This window comes from Oryzias latipes, chromosome 22 (genome assembly GCF_053564925.1).
Source record: "Oryzias latipes strain Hd-rR chromosome 22, Olatipes_Hd-rR_3.1".
NCBI classification, from domain to species: Eukaryota; Metazoa; Chordata; class Actinopteri; order Beloniformes; family Adrianichthyidae; genus Oryzias; species Oryzias latipes.
In genome coordinates, this window is record NC_136258.1 from 29,383,337 (window position 1) to 29,406,875 (window position 23,539).

The 23,539-nt window shown below is 47.7% G+C and overlaps 1 protein-coding gene across 2 annotated transcripts in view; it reads right to left on the minus strand.

The window, feature by feature from the left end:
- Positions 1–374: 374 nt before the first annotated feature.
- sos2 (son of sevenless homolog 2 (Drosophila)) overlaps positions 375–23,539 on the minus strand; it is a 28,266-nt gene continuing 5,101 nt past the window's right edge. Inside the window, exons 2-23 of one of the 2 annotated variants that reach the window (XM_023951617.2) lie at positions 18,791–18,916; positions 18,587–18,718; positions 18,348–18,512; positions 18,069–18,275; positions 16,001–16,144; positions 15,184–15,294; positions 11,721–11,819; positions 10,638–10,765; positions 9,905–10,560; positions 9,737–9,818; positions 9,539–9,661; positions 9,141–9,253; positions 8,068–8,290; positions 7,872–7,991; positions 7,643–7,805; positions 6,062–6,179; positions 5,521–5,693; positions 5,321–5,437; positions 3,777–4,041; positions 3,669–3,698; positions 3,483–3,583; positions 375–2,174 (exon numbers count right to left, since the gene is read on the minus strand). In XM_023951617.2, coding sequence (XP_023807385.1) covers positions 1,683–2,174; positions 3,483–3,583; positions 3,669–3,698; positions 3,777–4,041; positions 5,321–5,437; positions 5,521–5,693; positions 6,062–6,179; positions 7,643–7,805; positions 7,872–7,991; positions 8,068–8,290; positions 9,141–9,253; positions 9,539–9,661; positions 9,737–9,818; positions 9,905–10,560; positions 10,638–10,765; positions 11,721–11,819; positions 15,184–15,294; positions 16,001–16,144; positions 18,069–18,275; positions 18,348–18,512; positions 18,587–18,718; positions 18,791–18,916 — 3,888 coding nt within the window. In that variant the 3' untranslated portion in view covers positions 375–1,682. Of the gene's footprint in view, positions 2,175–3,482; positions 3,584–3,668; positions 4,042–5,320; positions 5,438–5,520; positions 5,694–6,061; positions 6,180–7,642; positions 7,806–7,871; positions 7,992–8,067; positions 8,291–9,140; positions 9,254–9,538; positions 9,662–9,736; positions 9,819–9,904; positions 10,561–10,637; positions 10,766–11,720; positions 11,820–15,183; positions 15,295–16,000; positions 16,145–18,068; positions 18,276–18,347; positions 18,513–18,586; positions 18,719–18,790; positions 18,917–23,539 lie in introns of both variants that reach the window. The other variant, XM_023951616.2, reaches the window with a different exon arrangement.

A 23,539-nucleotide genomic window follows, 5' to 3' on the forward strand; every position in this document is an offset into this window, starting at 1 on the left:
AGTCCAGAAACAGAACCTGAGAAGAACCTGGTTCTTTTCTAAACCCGTAACCGAACTTTTCAATAAAATGTTGAACGCTGTAGAATCTGCATGAACAAAAGCACAAAGCAGAAAGATGAACTTACAGGGCTTTTATTTTGACGGGTTTCTCTTGTGAGATTTTCAAATTAAAATGATTGAATGTTTGGAGGCTTTGAGAAAGCAGAAGGTCAGGATGAAAGACGTGACATGAAAAGGTCCGACCTGGAGGGATGGAAACATCTCAGCAGACCAGGAACGGTCAGCCGGACTCGAACCCTCGGCTAGAACGTTGGTGTTTGAGGGTCTTTTTTGGGTTTTCAATGAAGAACTCAGGTCCAAATGAAGGAAAGAGCTCAGAATAAGACTGGGTGATTTATTAATCTCATCAAGACCGTTAATACAAAGCAGTTAAAAGGCCACAAACCACGGAGCAGAGCGGCTGCCGGACCGGGCCGCTGCAGGAGAACCACCCCCCCCACCCCCCCCGCACCGGTTCCACCAAAACGTTCGGTTCTCGCCGCGTCCAAACGGGAGGACGGCTCTGCGTTTCCAGAGCGGGGGGGGAGTGGAGGCGTGTGTGTGTGAGGGGGTGGAGTTTGTCTGCCCTGATGCGTGTTGGCGCGAGTTCAGCGGTCGCCGCGGCAACCGCCGCTTTCAACAGTACAGCCTAAAGTGCACAAAGTGTTTCTGCCAAGAAAAAAAAACAAAGAAAGAAAAAAAAGTCCAAATTCTTCACTAAGCTCCAAAACATCCGGCGGGTCGGTCCCCGCCGCTGCCCAGCGGGGGCGGGGCGGGGCGGGGAAAGGGGGGGCTGAAGGTTTCTGGTGGAACCAAAGCGGGTTCTCCAACGATGGCTTTCCTCGGTGTCTCACCTGCAGAGTGTCCGTCAGTTCAGGAGAGAAGGTTCGATTCCTCCGACCGTAGCAGCATCGGATCATCGGGACACGTGAGCGGACGGGGGAGGGGAGGGGGGGTCCGTTAGTGTGTACATGGGTTCTATACATACAGTCTCCACACGCATGTACAGTCAGCGCGTACATGTAGAAAAGGCACATCTGAGCGCGCTCAGACCCAGGAGAAGCCGGCATCTTTGTGGGGGGGGGCAGACCCAGCTTTGGTGGGGGAACGCGACCTTCCAGTGCAAAGTTTGAAAAAGAGCGTGGGGGGGGGGCACAGTGTCCACTGAACGGGTCATGGGTCTGGCTGCAGCGTCCGCACTCAAACGTGTGACGTCCGGACTCAAACCCACGGCTTGGCCTGGACCTGAAGTGCAAAAGAGTGCCCCCCCCGGGGGTCAGAGGTCAGCTCTGTTTTGAAAGGCAACGTGTTGTGGCTTCAGCTGAAGTGACTCGGCCGAGCTCGACTTGCTACGATTAAGTCACAGTGTACAGCGGGAGGGGGCGGGGGTGGTGGGGGGCTTTTACCTCTTGCTGGGGCTTCGTAGTGTCACATATAACAAATAAGGCCCCCCCCCTCCTGCATAAAAGTAAGACTTCTGCACCTCAACCATGGAGTCCAGATCTGATCTACCCCCCCACTTTGGTGAGGGTGGGGGCAAAGCTGACTCCCCCATCTGTAAGCTGGCACGAAGGGTGGATGGGGGGGCCAAAGTCTCAAATCACCTGAGAGGTGTGCTGGAGGAGGGGGAGGGGGCAGCGGTCTTATTGGCTGCTCTCCGTGTTCTCCACCAATGACAGGCCTTGCAGGGGGGGCTGCAGCGCCTCCCGCTTGTAGGTCTTTGGGGGGAGCTTGGGGAGCTGCGGGCTGTAGTTGTGACGGGGCGGGATGGGTGGGGCGGTGATGGGGGCGGGGCAGAGGCTGTTCTGGCCGGGGCAGCTCCGCCTGGGGACGCGAGGAGACGGCGTGCTGGGGGGCGTGTTGGGCGAGCTGGGGGAGGTGCAGATGTCCCAGTGGTACCGCCCCCCAGGGGAGGGCTGCGGGTTCAGGGGGTAGTTGATGAAGATCTCCGGGGGGCGCTGTGGGACCGGCGGGGGGGTGTCGGGGAGCGGGTCTCGTGGAGGAGGAGGTGGAGGGCTGGGCAGGGGTCCGTCGGGGGAGGGGCTGTTGTAGAGCGTCTGCCTCGGCTGGTTCCTGGGAGGTGGGGGGGGCAGCCGGGGAGGGATGGCGGGGGGGCTCTCTGATCGGGAGATCAGCTGAAACACAAAAGCAAAACGCCGACGTCAGAACGGAGGATCGGTGATCCAAACGTCTCTGCGGAGCTGAAGCCTCCGTTCCACTGAGCGGTCCGCTCCGGTCTAGAATGGTCCGGTCCGGTCTAGAATGGTCCGGTCCGGTCTAGAACGGTCCGGTCCGGTCTAGAACGGTCCGGTCCAGTCTAGAACGGTCCGGTCCAGTCTAGAACGGTCCGGTCTAGAATGGTCCGGTCTAGAATGGTCCGGTCTAGAATGGTCCGGTCTAGAATGGTCCGGTCCGGTCTAGAATGGTCCTGTCCGGTCTAGAACGGTCTGGTCCAGTATAGAACGGTCCGGTCTAGAATGGTCCGGTCTAGAACGGTCCGGTCCAGTCTAGAATGGTCCGGTCCAGTCTAGAACGGTCCGGTCTAGAATGGTCCGGTCTAGAATGGTCCGGTCTAGAATGGTCCGGTCTAGAATGGTCCGGTCTAGAATGGTCCGGTCTAGAATGGTCCGGTCTAGAATGGTCCGGTCCGGTCTAGAATGGTCCTGTCCGGTCTAGAACGGTCTGGTCCAGTATAGAACGGTCCGGTCTAGAATGGTCCGGTCCAGTCTAGAACGGTCCGGTCCAGTCTAGAACGGTCCGGTCCAGTCTAGAACGGTCCGGTCTAGAATGGTCCGGTCTAGAATGGTCCGGTCCGGTCTAGAATGGTCCTGTCCGGTCTAGAACGGTCTGGTCCAGTATAGAACGGTCCGGTCTAGAATGGTCCGGTCTAGAACGGTCCGGTCCGGTCTAGAACGGTCCGGTCCAGTCTAGAACGGTCCGGTCCGGTTTAGAACAGTCCGGTCCGGTCTAGAACGGTCCGGTCCAGTCTAGAACGGTCCGGTCCAGTCTAGAATGGTCCACTCAAAGTTGGACGGTCATGGTGCAGACTGACTAGACTGCGTAGCTTTGCGTCACGGTAGTGTGACGCTTGTTTGGCGCGTTTTATTGCTGTAACGACCTTCCGCCAATCAACAGGTGTCATCAGTAGCTCCGCCCTAACCGGTCCGTTCCACTTTCCTATGGACCATAAAAATGGTACGGTCTGGCCTAATGGGTCCATTTTATAGTGGATGCTGGTGGTGGTGGTGGGGGGGGGGGTGTTCCCATGAACATAAGAATTTTTTTTGTTACCATCATAAAAAACAGGTTCCTTTATTTTTTATCTCAGCTTTCATTTGAACAGATCGTTTTCTATGTTTTAGCGGCAAAACCTTCAGATTGAAAGAAAACTAGATTCTAGGTCATGTTTGATTCGTTTCATCCAGACGGCTCAAAGGTCTCACTTTAGCTTCAGACGTGGCGTCTTTCCGTCGGGGGGGTAGAGGAGGCGGCCTCAGCTCCTCCACCAGCTGGTGCAGACTCCCGCAGGAGGCGAACTGCATCTCTGACAAAACAAACAGAGTTTTAGAGACGACAGGAGGAAGCAGGAGGAGCGTTTGTGCTGAACGGGGAGCAGAGGCTGCACTGACTTGAGAGCTGCAGAGCCGAGTTGGGGGGACCTGCGGTGGAAACGTTCAGGTTCAGGTTGGGTAAATGAGCGGCTTTGGACCGGCGCTCGGCAGAGCCGCTGAACTCACCGCCGCCGGCGTCCAGGTCGTTGAAGACGGGGCAGGGGTCCGAGGAGGCCGACTGCGGGGGCGTGGGGGAGTTGGGGGAGGTGGGGACCGAGACGGAGGCCGGGGGGTCCAGCTCGGTCTCGGTGGCGGCGGGGGCTATGCTGCGGAAGGTCTTGTGGGGGGGCTCCCGCTCCAGGGGGAAGGGGTGGCTCTTCAGGGTGCCGGCTGTGGACGTCCGGACGGGCCGGATGCCCGGGGACTTCAGGGTGTACATGGTCTTCCTGGGCTGCAGGGGGCAGAGCAATTTAGATGGGGGGGGGGCGCACAAGGAAGCAAGAAAAACAATTTTTAACTAAATTAAAAGGTTTTTTTTTTTGGGGGGGGGGGGGGGGGGGGGGGGTCCCCCCCGCTGCACCACAAAAAAGAATAATTCAATAAAACAAACAATCCCTCAGACAGAAGCGATGGGTCAACATCTTTCATGTTGGTCAGAACTGACTGAAAACCTTTTTCTAAGGTCAGGAGATCATCAGACCCTTTCCTGATAGGAGGGGGTGTTTGCCCCCCAGCGTAGAAGCATTCCAGTGCAGTGAAGGCGATTACACCTTTGGGTTCATTAAGGAGCTGCAGACACACCAAACACTGAGCGATGCGTGTCCCCAATGTGACATCGACCTGCTCCCATTGATGTTAGCTAGCTGTTCTTTGGACCGATGCCGTCCGTCTATGTACCCCCCCCCCTTTGTGGTAGGCATTTGGAAGATGAGCAGACGTCATGCAGAGCGGTCTGCACACACCCTCAGTGCGGCGGATAAAAAGCTGCAAAGGCGTCTGAAGAAGTGGACACTGGGGATTCAAAATTCCCTTTTTAGTCTCTGAAATGAACCTTCTTGACCTTCAGTGATCCTCCAGTGTTCTTAGAACATTTGTGGACCAACGTGGCTGTATTTAGTCGAGTCTTTCTTTTTATTCCGTGTTGTTTTTTTCAGTCAGGTAGGTTTTTCTGTTATTTTGGCCTTGGTTCACTCTGAAAGTGTTTTTGCTTCACCTTTTGAGTTATGCTTTGTCTGGTATCTCTTTCATTAGTAAATAGATGTGTTATTTTTGGTGTTTTGTTTAAATCAGGGAAAAACTTTACTTTTATGTTATGCTCCTCTAGGAGCATATTTGGGGGCTGGTCCAAAGAGTCATAGAAGGGGCAAACATAATATTTGTCCCAACTGGGGCAGATCTTGACATTTCCTTGAGGCCTAAATCGTAGTTTAAGTGAATGTTTAACTACTGCTTCTGTGAAATTTTGGCTAGAGATTGTGGCGTTGTTGAACATGACCTCCATTTTTTAACCCTTATGCTCTATTGTGGGGTCCAGATGACCCCACTCCCATGGTCAACGTACCTCCAGGGTTGGGAGTGGGGTCATCTGGACCCCACAAGATAGGTATCGGCTTGTTCATCAAACAAAGATGACAGAAACGTTGACAGAGATCCTCAAATTTCCAACTAAAAACAATGTTTTTATGAAAAACCGGAGCGGGGAGGACGGATGTAACCAAACCCAGACGTACAAATCGGGGGGGCTGCTTGCAGTTGCGGGGCTCGATCTCCAGAGACATCTTGAACAGGTAGTCGGAAAACTCCTTCTCGCTCTTGGAGCCCATGGGGTTCAGGTTCTCGAAGAACCTCTGCAAACACACAGACTTTAGCCCAGAACGGCCCCTCCTCTGAAAAGCTGCACACCTGAAGCCAGGAGGACGGAGGTTCTCACCCGGATGTCCTGCTCCATCCTCAGACAGTACGGCTGGTTCTGGTACTGCTGGATCTCCCCTGTGATTTCCGCCACTTTCCTCCTCTTGCTGAAGTTGATCAGGTCTTTGCCGTGGCGCTTCAGGAAGTCGGGGTTTCCCTCCTCCGTCTTCAAGATGTTGGTTAGGTAGATACCTGAGCAGGAGGAAACTTTTGTGGTGAATACAGATGGGAACCGTCTGGACTACATCCGTCTAACTGGTACTCCTGAAACGGTTCTGGTGCCGCGAAGTACAGAATAACTTTGGACTGAAGCTCCACCCACCCTTACAGCCACACCCCGCCCACAATCGCTGGAAAGGTAAATTGATTGGCCAAAATCGTAGAGCACATCTGAAATGTGCGTTTTTATATGGTACCGGTTGGATCGTATTGGTTGGTACCGGTATCAACTTGTGTTTCCATTCCTAGTGAAGGTGACTCGCAAACAAATGAAAAAGTGATTTTGCTGTGATTGGTCATGACACGGTAAAAACACGCAGCTGTGACGCTGAAGGACGTACCAAAGAAAGGCACGCAGGGGGGGTTGATGGACTTCAGCTTAATCAGGTACTTTTTGAAATGGTCCTGACTCAGATCCACGGCGTCCTCCAGGACTTTCCTTTTCCTCTCTGGTATGGCCTGGAGAGACGAGGAAAAAAAAAGGTTATTGAAAAGAAATGAATCCTAAACATGATGCTGCCGGAAACTGAGAAAGAAAAACTTTTTTTTTTAAATTAAATATAAAATAATTTTTTGGAGTGTAAGTTAAGTTCTTTGCATAGTTTGGCAGGGGATGCGACAAAAAAAAAGGCTCCTCTGTTTGTCATTTTCCCACTAACGACCACTAGAGGGCACTGTAGGTGTGTGCATCACTGTTTGCTCCTGGAGAAGCAGCGCCGACCTCTGCAGAGTCGTTCCAAAGCGACAAAGACGAAGAATTCAAAGGACTCCATGATTTTAAGTTACAATTCATAAAGGCTTCAGCTGATTTGTTAGCATGTATTTTATGCTATGTCATACCAGACACACATTCAATTATCATGCTTCATGAAGCTAAACATGGTTGCAGTGCAGATATTCCGTTTATGATCCTTATCTATTTCATTTACACAATTTGCCTTTCAGGATAAAAATGTCCGTTTTATGTATTATATTTAGTCAAATACATTTCTAAAAAAAGTGTGACTTTTATTTGATCGTTTCTTCTTTTTTATGCATGTTTTGGATCTGAGACTTCTACTCCAGAGAGATTTATAGTCTAGAAAAAAATGGCAATTAGAAAAACAGCTGGAGGCATTTGTTTGAAATCGCCATGACGACGTTCTAATAATATAACCTCGTTTCTAGCAGGAATATTTGTTAATTCTGGATTTTTAAGAATGTAGTAGAGTAAAATATACTTCAGACAATTATAGCTCTAAAACATAGAATAATGTTGGACTTTAAACTAAAACCAGATGGCACAGGAAGTACATAAACTTTCAAAGTAAAGTAAAACTATGGAGCGTTTTTTGCTAATAAAAAATGAAATAAATTTTGTTTTAAATAGTTGACAATTTGAACAAAAACCCAGATGAATATAAAATTAAAAGATGAAACTTTGGCGTTCACTGATGTAAGGTCATGTGACGGTCTGCTAGCGTGATGGAGAAGCCGAACCCGAACACGTCTGTAAAATGTCAAAGTTTTTTGGTTTTCTGTTTTCTAGTTTTATCTTCTCATGGATCTACGTAGCTGCAGACAGCAGGAAAACTGTGGAGAATTTTCAGGATTTGTTGTTAAAAGATCCAAAACAACGGCCATGTTTAGGTTTGGTCTCCTGCTGAAGTGAAGCAGGAAAATGAGGGAGAAACCTGATTTAAAGTTTCTCTCTAAATCTTTACATTTAGTGGATTTTGGTCTCCTGTTCTAAATGAAGGTATAAATGATGCTGATTATTAGTTTAATCTCCACACATCCAGTGAAAGGACACAAACACAGAAGCCACATCACATGTGGACCAGTCAGAATCCTGGTTCGATCTGCCACCCCTTGATTGATGAATCCTGTCGCCGCCTGAGGACCGATCCACAGCCATCCCTGCTCCAGGCGCGGCGCCTCACCTCAAAGGTGTGGTCCAGCCTGTAGACCGGCACAGAGTTGATGGCGCTGACCACCTCAAGAACGCCGTTGAAGTTGTTGAGCTCCTGGAAAACCTGCAAAATCTCGATGACCCGCGACAGGACGGCGGCCCGCTCCTCCAGGTTCATGGTTTCCACGATACACCTGCAGGACGGCAACCATCAGCTTTGCTTTGCAGGTGGGGGGGGGGCTGCTGGAGTAGGGACTCACTTCTCGAACCACAGCGTGAGGTTGGTGGTGTGGCGGATCATCCGCAGCAGGTTCGGAGAGTTCTTCTCTTTGTCCTCTTTGGTCCAAACGCTTCCGACCAGCTCCGACGGCCGGACGGCTCTGAGCACGAGAAAGAATCGGGCGACGTTTGTTACCGCCAGCCGCCCCCACCCCCCCACCTTCGGCAGGAACTCACCTGTACAGGTCGGACTCGATCAGCGTGAGCTGGCGAGCGATCTCGATGGGATGAAGGGTCATGAGGTCGAACTGCTCCACCTGGCCCGCCGTGCAGATGTGCCACTGGATGGGAGGGGGCGAGCTCTCGAAGGTGATGTTGTGGCTGACGCCGTTCAGCTGAGTCTGCAGCTTCCTCCTGATGATCTTGTTGATGGACTCCACCCACTTCCTCATGGATTTACCTGAAGACGCAAAGAAAGCCGTAAGTTCATGAAGCCTCAGAGCGTCACGGATGTACGCAGCGTCCTGAGGCGGCGTCTGAACGCACAGAGGCAGAACACAGGAGGCAAATTGGCGACGCAGCAGGACGGTGATGCTTTTCCACCGCTGGAGCTGCATCTGTCCGTCAAACTGGGGCTGAAAGCAGCAAACCTCTTAGGTTACTTTTTTTTTAAAACACAGCAATTTACACCATGTTGGCCGTGAAAATGTATTTCAATAGAGAGGAGCAGAAAGTTGAAAACTTTAGTAAGAAAAACAGAAGATCCATCGACAGATAAAACTAAATGATGAAAAGGTTTGTCTTAGAGCTGGAAAGGAAGGAAAGGAAAGAATAAATGAATCATTTTTACCCAAGAAAACTTCAAATGAAAGTGTTTGCTGCATGACTTTGAGTTGAACCCCCCCATTTTCAGGGACTAATCTACCACAAGGCTCCAAAGAACAGACACCTTTCCGTCCAAAAGGGGGCGCCAGACACGACAGACGCCAAGTGTTTAAAACCAGGGGTGTTGGGAAAAAATAGTTTCGAGGATATATCGCGACGGTTCATTTGGTGACACTTGTACCGATTCAAAATGCCTTCAGGACGATATCTATTTGATTATTCATGAGCGTCTGACTCTTGTTTTCCACTTCAACCTCCAACCGCTAGGTGGCAGCAGAGAACACGGAGCCTCTTTGAGCAGCTCTACACCACAAAACAATCGTACCGTGGGACTCGTATCGGGATGCGTGCGTTATCACCAGACTCCTGCTGATACACACCCCTATTTAAAACCAGATTTGTTGATTTCAAGAAGCGCGACTGACCTCTGAGTTGAATTCTGCTGGTGATGTAATCCTCCAAGCGACTTCTCAGGTCCGGGTCGTTCTCAAAGTCGTAGAAATGATGCTCCACCCACTGACGGAAAACGTTGAGGACCCTGCGAGGACAAGATGCGGTCAGACGTCAGTGATGTGGAGCTAAACGAAAGGGGACTGGAGGAAAAATGGAAACCGCTTCCTGCAGGCTCTAAAGGTGCAGCCAATCAGATCGATTAGAGAAACGGCGAGGAATTTTAACTAAATGAAGTGTTGAAGATGTTTCTGAAGATCCAGTTAAAGGATTTCACTGCACTGGAACACAGACTCCTTCCGTTTTGGTGTTCAGTGGATGCAGCTCAGCGGGAGTTTGGAGGAAACCACTGCAGCAGGTGAGCAGGGTGTACCTGAGCTGGACAGGCTGCACGTATTCTTTCCTGAACCTCTGAAGCTCGGCTGCCATCGGCTGCTCGCCGTTCCACAGAGCCTGAAGGTCCTCCTCGCTGGGCTCCGGCTCGGGAATCTCGATCCTGTGAAAGATCAGCAGACGCTTCAGACCAGCTGAGGACGGGAAGAAGAAAGGAGGAGGAGGAGGAGCGGCGTACCTGTCGATGAGCAGCGAGAGCAGCTCCTGCGGTTTGCAGAAGGATCGGTAGGTGGTCAAAAAGGTTCGCACGAAGTTGGGATCTGGGAATCAAACACACAGAAGCGTAAACCCAGAGGATGAGGGACAGACGGCGGCCCCCCTGGGCGTGCGGACGCTGCACACTCACCGGCGTACATGTGGTACGTCAGCCTCTCGATCAGCTTCACCACAGTGCCGGCCTTTATGATGGGGATGCCGGTTTTGCTCTGCAGTTTGTCTTCGAACACGATGTTCTCCTCAGAGTCCTGAACCGCGAAGCGGTAAACATCTGGGGAGGGCAGCCGGAGCGGGTGCTCCTGCTCCTCCGTGTGCAGCGCCGTGTCCAACATGCGATCCAACGTGGACCGGTACTGGAGAGTCATCAGCGCCGCCATCCACGAATCCTTCTCCTCTGCTGTCCGTGCGCAGAAAACGGCGCAGTTTTCGTCCTTGCCCATCAGCTCAAAGGCATGCCGCAGGTCGGCGGAGTCGTCCCGGTCCACGATGCGGACCTTCCTCAGCACGAACTTCTCCTTCAGGCGGTACTCCGCCCCGTTTCCCGCCCCCGGGAGCCGGGAGCTCTGATTGGCCTTGCAGCTGATCATGAGGCCATCGAACAGGAAGTTGTGCCTCTCGTGCTTGGCGCCGGCTCTTATGAGCGGCCCCTCCAGGATGAACTCGCTGCAACACTGGCCGATGTCTTTGCCCTCCCAGCCGTCGATGCTCTTCTGGATCTCGTTCATGCGCTTGATGGCGAGCTGCTTGCTGCGGTTCTGCCTGCTGTACAGGCGGTACATGGGCTCGCTGTCGGGAGGAGAACAGGGTTAGCATGAACAGCTGAGGGACACAGAGTGGAGGCTGTTCGGCGCTGGGGGGCGTACCCGGGTTTACGGCGAGGCTGGTGCTTGTTGTAGCTGCGCTCAATGCTGCACTGAAGGTTCAGCAGCGCAGTGATGGCCTGTTTCAGACATTCCCTGTCGTCTTGGTCTTTGCTGCGTTCCTGAAGTTGCTGCAGAGCCGGAAAAAAGGTTAGACATCAAAACATTTATCAGATGCACCCCGGCTCTGAAACGATCCTAAACCTGAAAACTCTTAATTCCTTTGGGGGGTTTTATGGATCAAAAAGCAGTAAATTCATCTGCTCCAATCAGCAGATTTGACCAAGTATGGGGATTTCAGGGATTTCTGGGAAACTGTCTAAATTCAGGGAATTAACCTGGAGCCTGCAAGTTCCGACAGGAAGTCAGTGATGAAGTAGTGTGCACGTTTCCCTCAGCACTTCTGAGTCCAGCAGGGACCAGAAGCTGATTTTAGAGAACCTGAACTCACTAAGACTTAACGGTACTTCCCAGTTTGGACACTAGGTGGCGGTACTGACTCAACCAAAGCAGGAGAAGAAAGATGAGAATCAGAGAGAGCAAGAACTCCAGAAAGAGCAGGAAGTTTTATCCCATGATTCATTTGATCCAAGGAACCAAACCTTAAAGATTTTCTGCAAGAACATAAATCTATTTAAAAAAAAAGTTTAGGCGATAGTTTAAAGTGTTTAAAATGGTTGAAATGCTCCTTTTTTTAAAAACATTTTAGACAAGTATAAATCAGTGAACGTTCTTCGTTAAAATCAACTTTTCTAGAATATTTCAATAGAAAAGTCAAAGAACTTCATTTTCTGTGTAAAAGGAAATATTTTAAATTATTTAAATAAACTATCCTTTCCTGCCATCTGTGGCTTTCTTTGTTTCTATTTAATAAATGTATGTTTCATGAGCTGACAGGAACTTAGGAATCATTTTTATACATCGTCTATTCTCATTGCTCTGCTGTTTCCTCTTTCTCTGAAAAGAAAAAAAAACCCTGAACGCCTCATAAAAGGTCAAATCGAGGTCAGTTTGTTTGAGCACCTGGACCTGCAGAAAAAATGAAGTTAAATGCGCATTTTACTGATTCCAAAACGAGGATTTCACCTGCAGCAGCTCAAAGTAGTGCAGACAGTGGTAAACTGGGACCATCATCAGCTGGGGGAGGACATACTGGACGGCTTCTTTGAAGCCCTCTGCAACTGACTGCAGAAAAACACAAAACAGACACATTCAGGCCGCAGTTCTGTGTGTTCTGATGGAGAAAACAGACGAGTGGTTAGAGACGCATTTGACTTCTTTCCCCCTCAAATCACATTTATGGAAACAAATCCTTAGAACGTGACTGAAACATTAAAACATTCAAATATCAAGGCCGTAAATGACACAGGAAAGCTGGGGTGTGTGTGTGTGTGTGTGTGAAATTGGATCCACTTTAATCTCGTGATCCCCTGACAGACGACAGGATCAATGCGCTCGTACTCGGACTCTGCAGCAGCACCAACGGCGTCTGCCTGAATGAGGAGCTAGAGCCGCCCGCCCGCCTCCCCGATGGAGGGCGGGGGAGCGCCGACGTCACTGCAGATGGATGCGCCCGCAGGTCCGTGCGTCCTCGCCGCTCATCTACAGCCGAAGCTTGGACGGAGCAAAGCCGGGTCGGCTTTAAAGAAACGTTTTTTAACTCAGTTATGGTGTGCTTCAGACCCCCCCCCCAAGAGAGAAAAGCAGGGCCATGGCGGCCAGTTCTATTTTTAAAAGGCGATGTAATTTAGCCACAAAAGCAGACGTGTCGGGGAGGGGGGGGGGGTAGTGATGGGAGGAGAAAGATGGAGTCTTGACAACGAGGAGAAGCCAAAGACAGCAGTGGGGGTCTGATCCTTGTGAGCACAGAAGATAAAACCAAAGTGACCACCAACGGAGAAGAACGGCGGTTTGTTTACAGGCAAACAAGATACAGTAACAAACACGCAGAAGAGGAGGAAAAGAGACGTCTGGAAAACATTTGCATTAGTAAAAAACAATGGCATGGAGAACATGTATGTCTGGCGTTTGCCTCCCATGTCGACAAAAAGGTCATTTGGAGGATAATTTTTAAACTGTTGCAGTGAAATAGAAATGATGTTTTTGTTGTTGTGCCATTGGTTCATGTCCCTTAAGTTTTATCGTCATCGCATTATTGATCACTAATATCGTGCAGCCCTACTAAGGGATATGAATATGTTACATAAGTGGTAAAACAAGAATGCTTTTGTAAAGGGACACATGTCACACGCATTCCTATAAAAACAAATGAAATCTCAGTATTTGCACGAAAAATACATCTGTAAACAAAAAAAACAGGATTTGTAGAGAAGCTGCATAAGCAGAAACTTGGGTAGAGAAAGTGCGTCTATGAGGAACATGCATCAGTAATTACAGAACGTTTTCTATTTGGGTCAATGGAAGCTGCATGAGAAGAAAGTGTAGTAAGGAACATAAACTGTTTGGAAAGATTTCCCAAATAATGCAGGGCAGGATGGATGCTTCTGTAGGACATGATCAATTTAAAATAAATGTTTTTTAAACAAGAACATCCCTGTAGGAACATATATTGAAAGAAGAAACCCGTTTCAAAGAAATATAAATTAGATAATAATACTGACAGATATAATAAGAAGAAGTCTGGAACCGGTTTTAATGTGGAGTTGCATGTACACGAGGAAACCCCGTGATATTAGTGATCAATAATGCGATGACGATATAACCAGTGATACACGAACAAACAGCAAAAAGACCAAAAACATTTTTCTAAATGTTTCCTAAATGTTCAAGTGCCTCAACGCCTCGTTCCATCAGGACTTTGTTAAATCTACAGAGCAAAAGCCAAAGCAGAAACTTTCTTTGCCAAAGTTTTACCCACAAACTTTTACAAATGAACATTTCTAATTGCTGATGTTTCAAACTGTAACAAACGGGCTTTTCTAACTGTAGGTGCAGAAAAGTAAATATATAGAAGACACACCAATTTATGATGATTATATATGAAATGATTCATTTTTATGCCCATAAATTAACCAGTTATTTACATTTTAAGAGCAAAACCACAGAATAGATGCCAAAAATGCAGAATCTTTTGACAGTCAAACTGGCAGCTCATTTTCCAAATGCATCGTTTTGTAAAAGCAAAATCAAAGATCCTCTGGATTTCTTTTACTGAATAAAAGTTTCATAAATGAGTCGCCAAACCTGGATGGTTATCAATCCACCAAACAAAGAAAGCTTCCATATTAGTACCTCCCTCCCTCCCCTCACACAACCAGCTTTGGAGAATAAACCGCCGCCACTTTCCGCTAAACGCTTCAGAGGAAAAGCGGCGGTGTTGGTTTAACTCGCTCCCTAGTAGACAAAGAGGAGACGTGGAGGAGGAGGAAGCTTTGAAGCAGCAGGAGGAGGAGGAGGAGGAGGCGCACGGGAGGCCCGAATGTAACGCTCCACCACTTCACACCAGCAGAACGTCGCCTCATCCGCCATCGACGTTGCCGTGTTTGGACCGCCTCACAGTTCGCCCCCCGGGGCTAAAGTCAGCGCTGCTCCTGTGAGGAATGTCCAAATAAAACAAAACAGCAGCCGAGGATGAAGAGTCAACAGGACACTGGAAGTGGGTCGTGCCGCGCCTTCAGCCGTCTGAGAAGGAATGTCCGCCGCGACCGGACTTCAAAGCGGACCGACGGAGCGGCGTGTGACCACGGCGGCGCTCAGGGCGGACAAAGGCTGCAGAGGTCCAGAGACCTTCATCCCCCAGAAAAACCCACCAGCTCTGTCAGGGGCCCTGTGGGAGAGCGTTCACCCCGAGTTCAAGGTCGCGAGTTCAAATCCAGGCAGGGTCGTGTCAAAGACTGGGACCCAACGCCTCCCTGTCCCACCCCACATGAAGGGGTTGGAGGTGGGGTTTAAACCCCCAACCGAGTGTGGGTGTGTCACTGCTCCTTCAGGGGAGGGGGGCAAATGTGGAGGACAAACGTCACACACCGAGCTGACGGGACATTTTTACCAGAGAGATTCAGCAGCCAGAAAAATGAGGACCGAACCGTCACTGTCTGTGCAAAGTCACACAACACACTGCTGCACACACGTACACACACACACCAGCACTCACGGTGGACACACACACACATGGTAAAACAGCGTATACTTCTATAGGGCTTCCCAGTCACAGAGCTACACACACACTCACACGCTGACGGCAGCTCAAGCAAACACAACCCACATGCACGCACACACATTGGTAAAACATTCATGCAAACACAAATCCACAACGCGCATGCACACATAAATGTACACACACAAACAGGCAAGTAAACACACACACTGCTTAAAGACGGGCACAAACACAAACGCGTGCAGAAGATTTAGGCACTCGGATGCACACACAACACACAAGCAAGAACACACCTACAAACGCACAGACTGCACAAACCCAAACGCACATCCAGCGCGATTGTGTGCACGTCCACGCAGGCACACACACACACACACACACACACACACACACACACTGGACGTTGCGATCATCTCCGGTCAAATGTCTCACCTGGAAGTAGAGGCCAACGGTGGAGCGTGCCATCAGGTTGTTGAAGTGCTCGTGAAAGTCTTTGCTCAGGATGTCCTGAGACAGGATCTCGTAGGGGTCAAACGCTTGCTCCTGCAAACACACACGCACACGTTGTGTTCATGACGAGGAGGCGCGTTAGGAAAACAGGCCGTCATCAACCGAACAACTGAAGCTAAAAGTGAGCAGGCCGGTTGGAAAAAGAAAACCCAAAATCCGCCCCAGGGCTGACCGATCTCCACGCCGTCTTCACCTGAGCCTCCAGCTTTGTGTTAAGAGTCTTTGCTGCTGTAAAAACTGCTTGGAAACTTTTATAAATGAAAAAAAAGTATGAAATCAATTTAAACAAAGTCAAACATTACTTTGACGTCTTAATTTTTTATACAATTGACATTAAGAGCTGAAAATATTGAATTGGATTCAAATTTACATGTTAAATATTCCATTGGTTTAAATATCAATGCATTTTTAATTTAAAGCTATTTTTACTGATTCCTAAATAAAATGTTTCACACAAGTGTCTTGAACTAAAAAAAAAACAATGTTTTAACTACCATAAAAGGGTTTTTTGATCTGTGATCTGCAGGAAGCTGCTTTATTTAAAATTGATTGATTTAATAAATCTTAAATTGAAGTTTAAATCAAATCCATCAGAATTTTCTTTTTAAATAATCCAATAATTATTGATTAAAAACAGCCACTGTGATAACAAAACGTCTTTTTTTGGCATTTATTTTAAGGTCTCCAGGTCTCTGGGGGGTCTGAGGATGGGCAGTGCAGCTCCTGGGGGGTCTCGTACCTCTGCCAGGTCTTCAAAGCAGCTTCCCACCAGCGGATGAGGACATCCGTCAGCGGTCATCTCCACCGCATCCTCGATCAGCCCCAGCAGCTTCACGGTCAGTTCATGGATGTCCAGAATGTTGCTGAAGATCACCTCCACGTCCTGCAAACACAGGAGATCCGCCGGTGAATGTGCAGTTTGGCTTCTGTCGCGGCGAGAAGCCGTCTGGACAAACGTGGGACGGGACGGCGAGTCTGCGCCGGTGCAGACGCGCGTGCAGACCCCCTGCAGTAAACACGCAGAAGGCGCTTCGCTCATTTCTTCCTTTGTGCACGACTGTGCCGCCGGTCAGAAGACACCGTCGGAAGATGCTCAGACCAACAGGAAGCAAACATTTCTGCATTTAGCTCCAGCTGAAGAAATCACCTAAAGCTGCTCTTATACTTTCCGTGCACAGCACTGCGCACGTGTCCCCATCCCTTTTTCCTGACTGACTGAGCAACAAGTTAGTTTTTTTTTGCCAAATCTTAATAACTTTTCCAAATATTAAGGTGAAGAGTGTTTTTTTGGAAAAAGAAACAGACCACACTTCATGTTTGACGTACTGATGCCATTTCTGTTGCACCGCTGATGTTAGGTTGGGGGTGTGAGGGGCTGTAAGCTAGCAGAGCAGCACGTGAACCAGGGGTGCCCAAATCCAGGCCTCGAGGGCCGACCGTTATCTGCTGCCGATTACCTGGATCAGGTGTGTTTAGCCAATAAGGAGCTTCAATGGCAGGTTGTTGGAAAACATGAAGGACCCCGGCCCTCCAGGCCTGGATTTGGGCACCAATGATGTAAACAAAGCAAGGGGGGGTTGTGTGTGTGTGTGTGTGTGGAAGGGGGGGGGTTACTCTGTGCCAACAGTCCCGCCCACCACTCCTCATTCTCTGCAGAAACTATGTACAAGGAAAGGACAGGTTTAAAAATGGCATATTCATAATGAAAAGACCACAGGGAACACTTGAAAAATAGATCAACAGATGACTGATGTGGTACTTTAAACTAAAAACAAATGAAAAACTCTCAAAATGACTGAATTATTTAAAAAAAAAAAAAAGGATCCTGGGTCCCTCCATTGCAACCCTTTCCTGTCATCTCTGAGGGATTTCAGATTATCCTGGATTACAACAGACATAACTGAAGTCATGCTGGCAGCGGCTGCAGATGTTATTCCCGTCTCACTTGAATGACATGCTCCGCATTCTTCTGGGCCCCACAAACGTTTATATTTTTCACACACATCATCTCAGAAATGACCCAACTCCAAATATGCAAAAAGGACAGAGGAAACTCGGTCTTTCACTCAGCTGCAGACAGATCTGTTCTCCCGCTCTAACCAGTTATGGATGAACTCAGATGTGTTTTTTGTCACATGCTGGACTTTCAGTTCAGGCAGGACAAAAGGCCTGACCCGTCTGCATTAGACGTTTGAGCTTCATGCTGGCTTTGACCAGAGGAAGCCCAGATTTCCCACACCAAGAGCTTTTAATCACTTCTTGGTTTCTTTAGTCACAATAACCTAAATTCCCTGTTTATGGTTAAGCAGACCGACTCGGATGTTAACCCCCCCCCACAGGTATCATCCAAGGCGTCGCTTTTGGCCACTGACTCCTCTTTCCTTAATGTGGTTAGAAGGACATCACCGCTATTTAGTTGCATAAACGTTAAAGGGGTAGGATCGTATAAAACCGCTTTTTCCCCACTTCCTTCTGACTAAAAATATTAATTAGCTTTGTTAAATGTATGTATTTTGTCTTTTCTTTGATTTCTGTTTTACTTGCTTGACACAAACCAATGCGTTTAGCACAGAGAGGTGGTCCTGCTGGACTTTCCAAAGGCTCCATGACCCTAAATCCCGGTTAGCCGATTACGCAGCTGTAATCTGGATGTAATCTCTGTGGGTTTGGCTGAAAAGGCTTTAACTGTTTGCTAATAAAGGTTTTGGAGTAAACTGTCCAAAGCTTCTTATTAAGCGAGTCCTTCTCAAAGTGAGAATAAGGTTTTTTTGAAGCCTTTAGAGCTAAGGTCTGACGGAGCTCCTCACCTGAGGTGTGAAGATTTTGGGGTTGGTCATGAAGTGATGTCGGAACACCTTGATGATGAGGTCGAGCTCTCGCAGGTACTGCCGCTCCTCCGCGATCTCGAGCCTCACCAGGTCGTCGTAGGTGACCTCCTCGGAGGCCGAGGGCTCCTCCGTGCTCTGTGACATCAGGCCGATGTCCTCCTCCTGGTCAAACATGTCCATCAGCACCTGCGGACGAGCACAGAAGGTCAGAACCAGCCACGGCGGGTCCTGCAGGGTCCTGATGGGGGCGGGACTCACCTTGTCCGCACACATGGATACCTTGATGTCCTGCTGGCTGATTTCAAAGTGCCGGATGTTGCAGACGTAGTTTCCAGCCAGCTTGAGGATGTCTGCTGATATGTATTCAAGCACCGCCACGATGTACAGGGACACATGGTAGTCCACCTTGTAGCCCAAAACCTCCTGATGAGAGAGAGCTCCAGGTAAGTCAGAGGGAAACACGTTCGGGTCCCCTAGGGCGGCGTCAGGCGGGTCACCTTAAGCAGCGGGTGAATCTTGTCCACAGGAAGAAGCAAAGGGTTCCTTCTCTTGCGTTTCTCGATGGCCGCCGCCGCGTCATTAATGGCCCACTTATCTATGGGATGGGGGAACGTTTTCTGCACGCGCTCCTGTTGGAGGAAAAGATCAACATCTCAGACCCTGGAGGACAGGTGGGTGGATCTGGACGAGTCTCCACGCACCTCCACATCCTGGACCGTGCGGGGCTGGGCCACACAGAGCATGTTGAGGAGCTGCAGGATCAGCTCCTCCACATGCTGGAGAGCGTCCTCCTTAGCCGTCAGGTTTGGGTGGACCTGCTTCTGCACCTGCGTGGTGGAGGGAGAAAACAGGTGAGCGGAGGTCACAGACGAACGGAAGGTGATGTCTGAAACCAACAGTCCAACGTCTATGAGAGCTTAGTGAAGCCCACACCTTAAACCGTTTATTTCAACAATAAATGTCATCATATTTAACTAAATAAACCACCCAACACCATTTAAATTAAAAACTATTTTAAAAATTAAATGTTTTAACCTAACTTGATTTAATTGAACTTTTCAAAAAATCTGTTTGCATAGAAGATTCATGACTCTGCCCCTAACTAAGCCATGGAAACCGTTAAAATTAGGTCAGTTATTAGCAAAAAAGGTGCCTCAAAAATCTAAAATGAATGAGTGAGTGAGTGAGTGAGTTATAGATGCCATGCCAAACATGTCATTCAACGGGCTGAAGCTTTTCTCTTCCAGCTGTACTTCATGTTTTTTTCCCATCCAGCTAGGCGACGTTTAAGGTTAATAAGTTTTTTACTCAGGTTTTTTCATGTAGCATGACTCGTTTAATCCAATACATGTTTACATCTCCACATGTTTAAATCTACTTTACATTTTTGTTCTGAACATCAAAAGGCTAAGCTAGACTTTAGTTTTACTGTTTCTTCTGCTTGTTTTGAGATCAAGAGACAGACAGATGGAGAGAGAGAGATAAGTTTATTAACAGTTCTCCAGTTAGAACAAATAAAAGATTCAACAATAAAAACAGTGTGCAAAACAATGAATTAAATAATAAAAGACAAAATAAATAATATAAAATAATAATACATAATTAAAAAAGGTCATAAACTGATCAATCAAATGCCTCAATAATCCCATGTCCCCACATCCACCTTTGAATGCGTTTGACAGATTTCCTGTTTCAAGAGGTGTGGCCTTCCAACAAGCTCACTCCTGATTGGTGGGAGTGGTTGCCATGAAAACCAATCACTGCTCACTGATGACATCTGCCTCAGACATGGCGGCATTTGTATTGTGAAAAAAAATGACAACTGAATTGGCTACATTTAGTTGGAGCCGGAATGAACCATTTTCCATGGATGACGTCACACTCGCTCAGTCCAGATCTCGGATACAGTCAATGGAAGAAACATTGGTGAGATGTAAATGCTGAAAAGATTTCTTCAGACAAAAATGCTTCCAAATGAAGAAAATATTTGGCGACTAAACGAAAAACACTCCCATCAGCGACAGTAATGAAGAACAGCTACAGATGTTTGCTCTCTGCACTCCTGATGACGAAACCAGCAGGACAGAAAGCCCGCTGTGAGGCGCGGTCCGTCAGAGACCAAACCCCAACTTCAACCCTAAAATTTGTAGTCATTTGGGCAGGAATGCCGTCTGTTCAGGAGGAGGGGGAGGAGAAAGGGGTATTTACGCTGAAAACCTGAACACAGGGATGATGGAATTGCCCCGACATGCGGTAGAAGGCCGGGGTGAGAGCAGCCATGTTGTTTGGCTTAGAGACAGGAGGCGGAGCCTAAGGTTCTGAGGTTCTCTTTGGGACCAGGATGGATCGGGAATGAATCCATCAGAGGATCAGATCATGGATGTTCTGGAGATCCATGCAGGGAAGCAGATGGAGATGTTGGAGAGGAGGAACAGTGATGATGCTGGTGAAAGGAGGCTGAGGTTGGAGCTACCAGGAAAGAGGAGGATGTGGAAGAAAGGGTTAGATGGAGGCGGATGATTGGCTGAACTGCTACAGCTACGTGGACAATGAAGAAGAAGATGGTGCAGCGCGGCGTCATCATCACAAGACGCTGCCTTCAGATTAAGGAATGTGGAGGAAAGTTGAAAGGTCAGCATTTTTCTCCAAAATAGGACGTCCACTCTGCATCATGTTCGGTCGCTGCTTTCCAAAATCTACCCTTCTGACTCATTCATTACAGGGTTTCAAAATAAGAGCGCCTGGAAAATCCTCACCACGACTTTGTTTGCATTTCTGCTGCTTTTGACGGCCAAACTGCTATAAATACGTCAATCCCGTGTCTATTTATAAAGCCTGCTTGGAAAAAACTTAGATTTAAGAGGAAGTATGTTCTGAGATTCTGTCCCAAAGAGGCACTTGACCAAATTCCACAGAACATCAGGAGCTCTGAGTCACCACACTGAAACTCCGGGGGTTTCCCCCCCACCACTCCACTCACAGAATAGCGGTGGCGCTTCGGAAAGGCCCACACGCAACCAGCTTCATTTACCTGCAACAATGTCAGGATGGGAGGCCGAGCAACAAAAACAGAAGACACGGAGTCGGAGGGGAAGCACGTCTGGGTGGAGACTGAGTTAAAACACGCCAAACGTGACGCAGCTAGAACACGGATACACTGATAAGACAACAGTAGCTGCAATTCACTTTTAAAATGTTCCATTGAAAAGCCAACTGAACAACTGCAGCTTATTATCATGAAACCCGACTCTGACACATGATGGATCCACACGGGCGGATGTAGCTGCACACCAGCATGTAAAAACTGACGCATGACCATCAGCTAGAAAACAGTGGCAGACGGCCACATCTCCATCTTAGAAAAGGGTTCAAATAAGATAAGATCAATAGCGATTGGAAAAAAAAAAGACTAATGTTTTTCTATTTTAGACAGTTTTGTTCCGCTACCTTCGTACGGTGGTCAGCGGCAAACGCTGTTCTTCCTCAGAGCTTCAGAGTAAAAGCGTGTGTGGACTTTTTGGAAGATTACGGAGCACACGTGAACCAAAAATGAACCAAGCGTTGGATCAGTGGGATTGTCCTAAAGGCTAGAAATCATCGTTCTTCAGCTCTCTGCAGTGTGAAATAGTCAGAAAATGAGGAGGAAAAAGGCCAAATTTAAGAGGAAAAAGTCAAAAAGTTATGAGCCAAAAATGTCAACAATTTCTTTATGCTGTAACTTTACAAGGCTAAGTCATTCGCTTTTGAAAATAAAAGGTTTCACACAGACAATCGGATGTTAGCTGTTAAATTTTGTTGTTATCACACCGCTCAACATCTCCCTGAATGCTTTACTTTTGGAAAACTACAACTTTATTTTCATGAATATAAACCTTCAAAAAACATTACTTTTTCCTTGTAAAGTTACGACTTTTTGAATCATTAATTTACACGCACAAATCTATTTACAAAAGTACAAAATTTCTTTATTTTTTTGGTAAATGTTTTACTTTTATCCCCTTAAATTGGTACAACATTCTTCTCATACATCCAAGGAAAACAGGGAAAAAAGTGTGAAATTATGAAAAAGCCAATCAGGACACAGAACACAAAGCACTGTAAAAAATAAATAAATAAGAAAAGCATGCTAAATGGCACCTAAAAAGACCATCTATGATCAGATCATCCAGACTCCAGTAATATTAATTAGTAAAATGCTGTAAATCCTTCAACCATTCTTTTCCTGTTTTCTCTTTCTTTATTTTAGTATGTTCCTCCATTTTTTGCCGCTTAACTCCTCCTACAATTTTTCAGCTATTTTAACTATTCAACTATTAAAATGTTCATCTTTTTCATTTATGACGTTTGGTCCTTCAAATCCTTGAACCTTTCAAAATATTCCAGGATTATATGGATTGTGTTCCCTGTCCACTGTACCTGGTTGGTAGTGTCATAGCATGACATGTGACCTTTGGTGCCTAACTTGACTGGTTCAAAACGCAATGTTGGCATTTTTCACAAACATTTATCTTTTTTGTTATTGTGCTCTTTTCACTTTATTTATGGTCAACTTTGATCATGTATTTATTTTTATTTTTGCCAATTATTCCCCTTCAAGTTTCATTTTCATTCAGCAATCTAGCATTGAACCCATATTTTCTTCTGGAAATGCAGCTCCTTCTAGTTCTGACGGTCTCACACAGAGAGTTCCCCAAACCTCCGTTTACCTTCATCCTTTGAAAGGACCAAAGTGAAAAGTGACTGAACTGTAAGTGTGTAGAAACGCTGCTTTAACATCCAAACAGCAAAGTGGACTTTTATTCTGAAAAACAGCCTGCATCTGCATGCAGGACTCACTCTGAGTGTTCGGGCACAAAGACAACAGTAAGGCTGTGACGCAACCACCGGAGGAGGGGGGGCATTAATAAAGGGGTAACCTTTCTAATTCAATTGATTATTCTCCAGGCTGCGCATACGGGGCTGCAGGCGGCTCAGGTTGCAGGTAATGCATTTGTGCGTGTTTGTGCAGAAGAGGTGTGTGCTTGTGGCTCGTTATGAAACCCCAAGCATCTGTCGTTTATGATTCACGTCATGACATCATCCGCCATTACACGCAGACTGTCTGGGGACCCGGAGGAGAAACAAAGAGCTCATGCATGTAAACGCCAGCATGAACATGTGTGCACAAACAACAAGCAAACCCTCCCCTTCACGCCGCCGTCCCCCACTCAGATCACAAACACACGCCGCAGCACTTTTCTGACCCGGGGAACCCAGGTCACCGCCGCTGAGGGAGGCATCATAAGTCAACCTCAACTATGAGAGACAAAATGAGAGAAAGTAATCCAGAAAAATCACATTCACATTTTCTGGCTTTAAAAAAAAAAGAATTAATTAATAAACTATGGTGGAAAATAAGTATTTGGTCAATAACAAAAGTTCAACTCAATACTTTGTTACAAGTTCTTTGT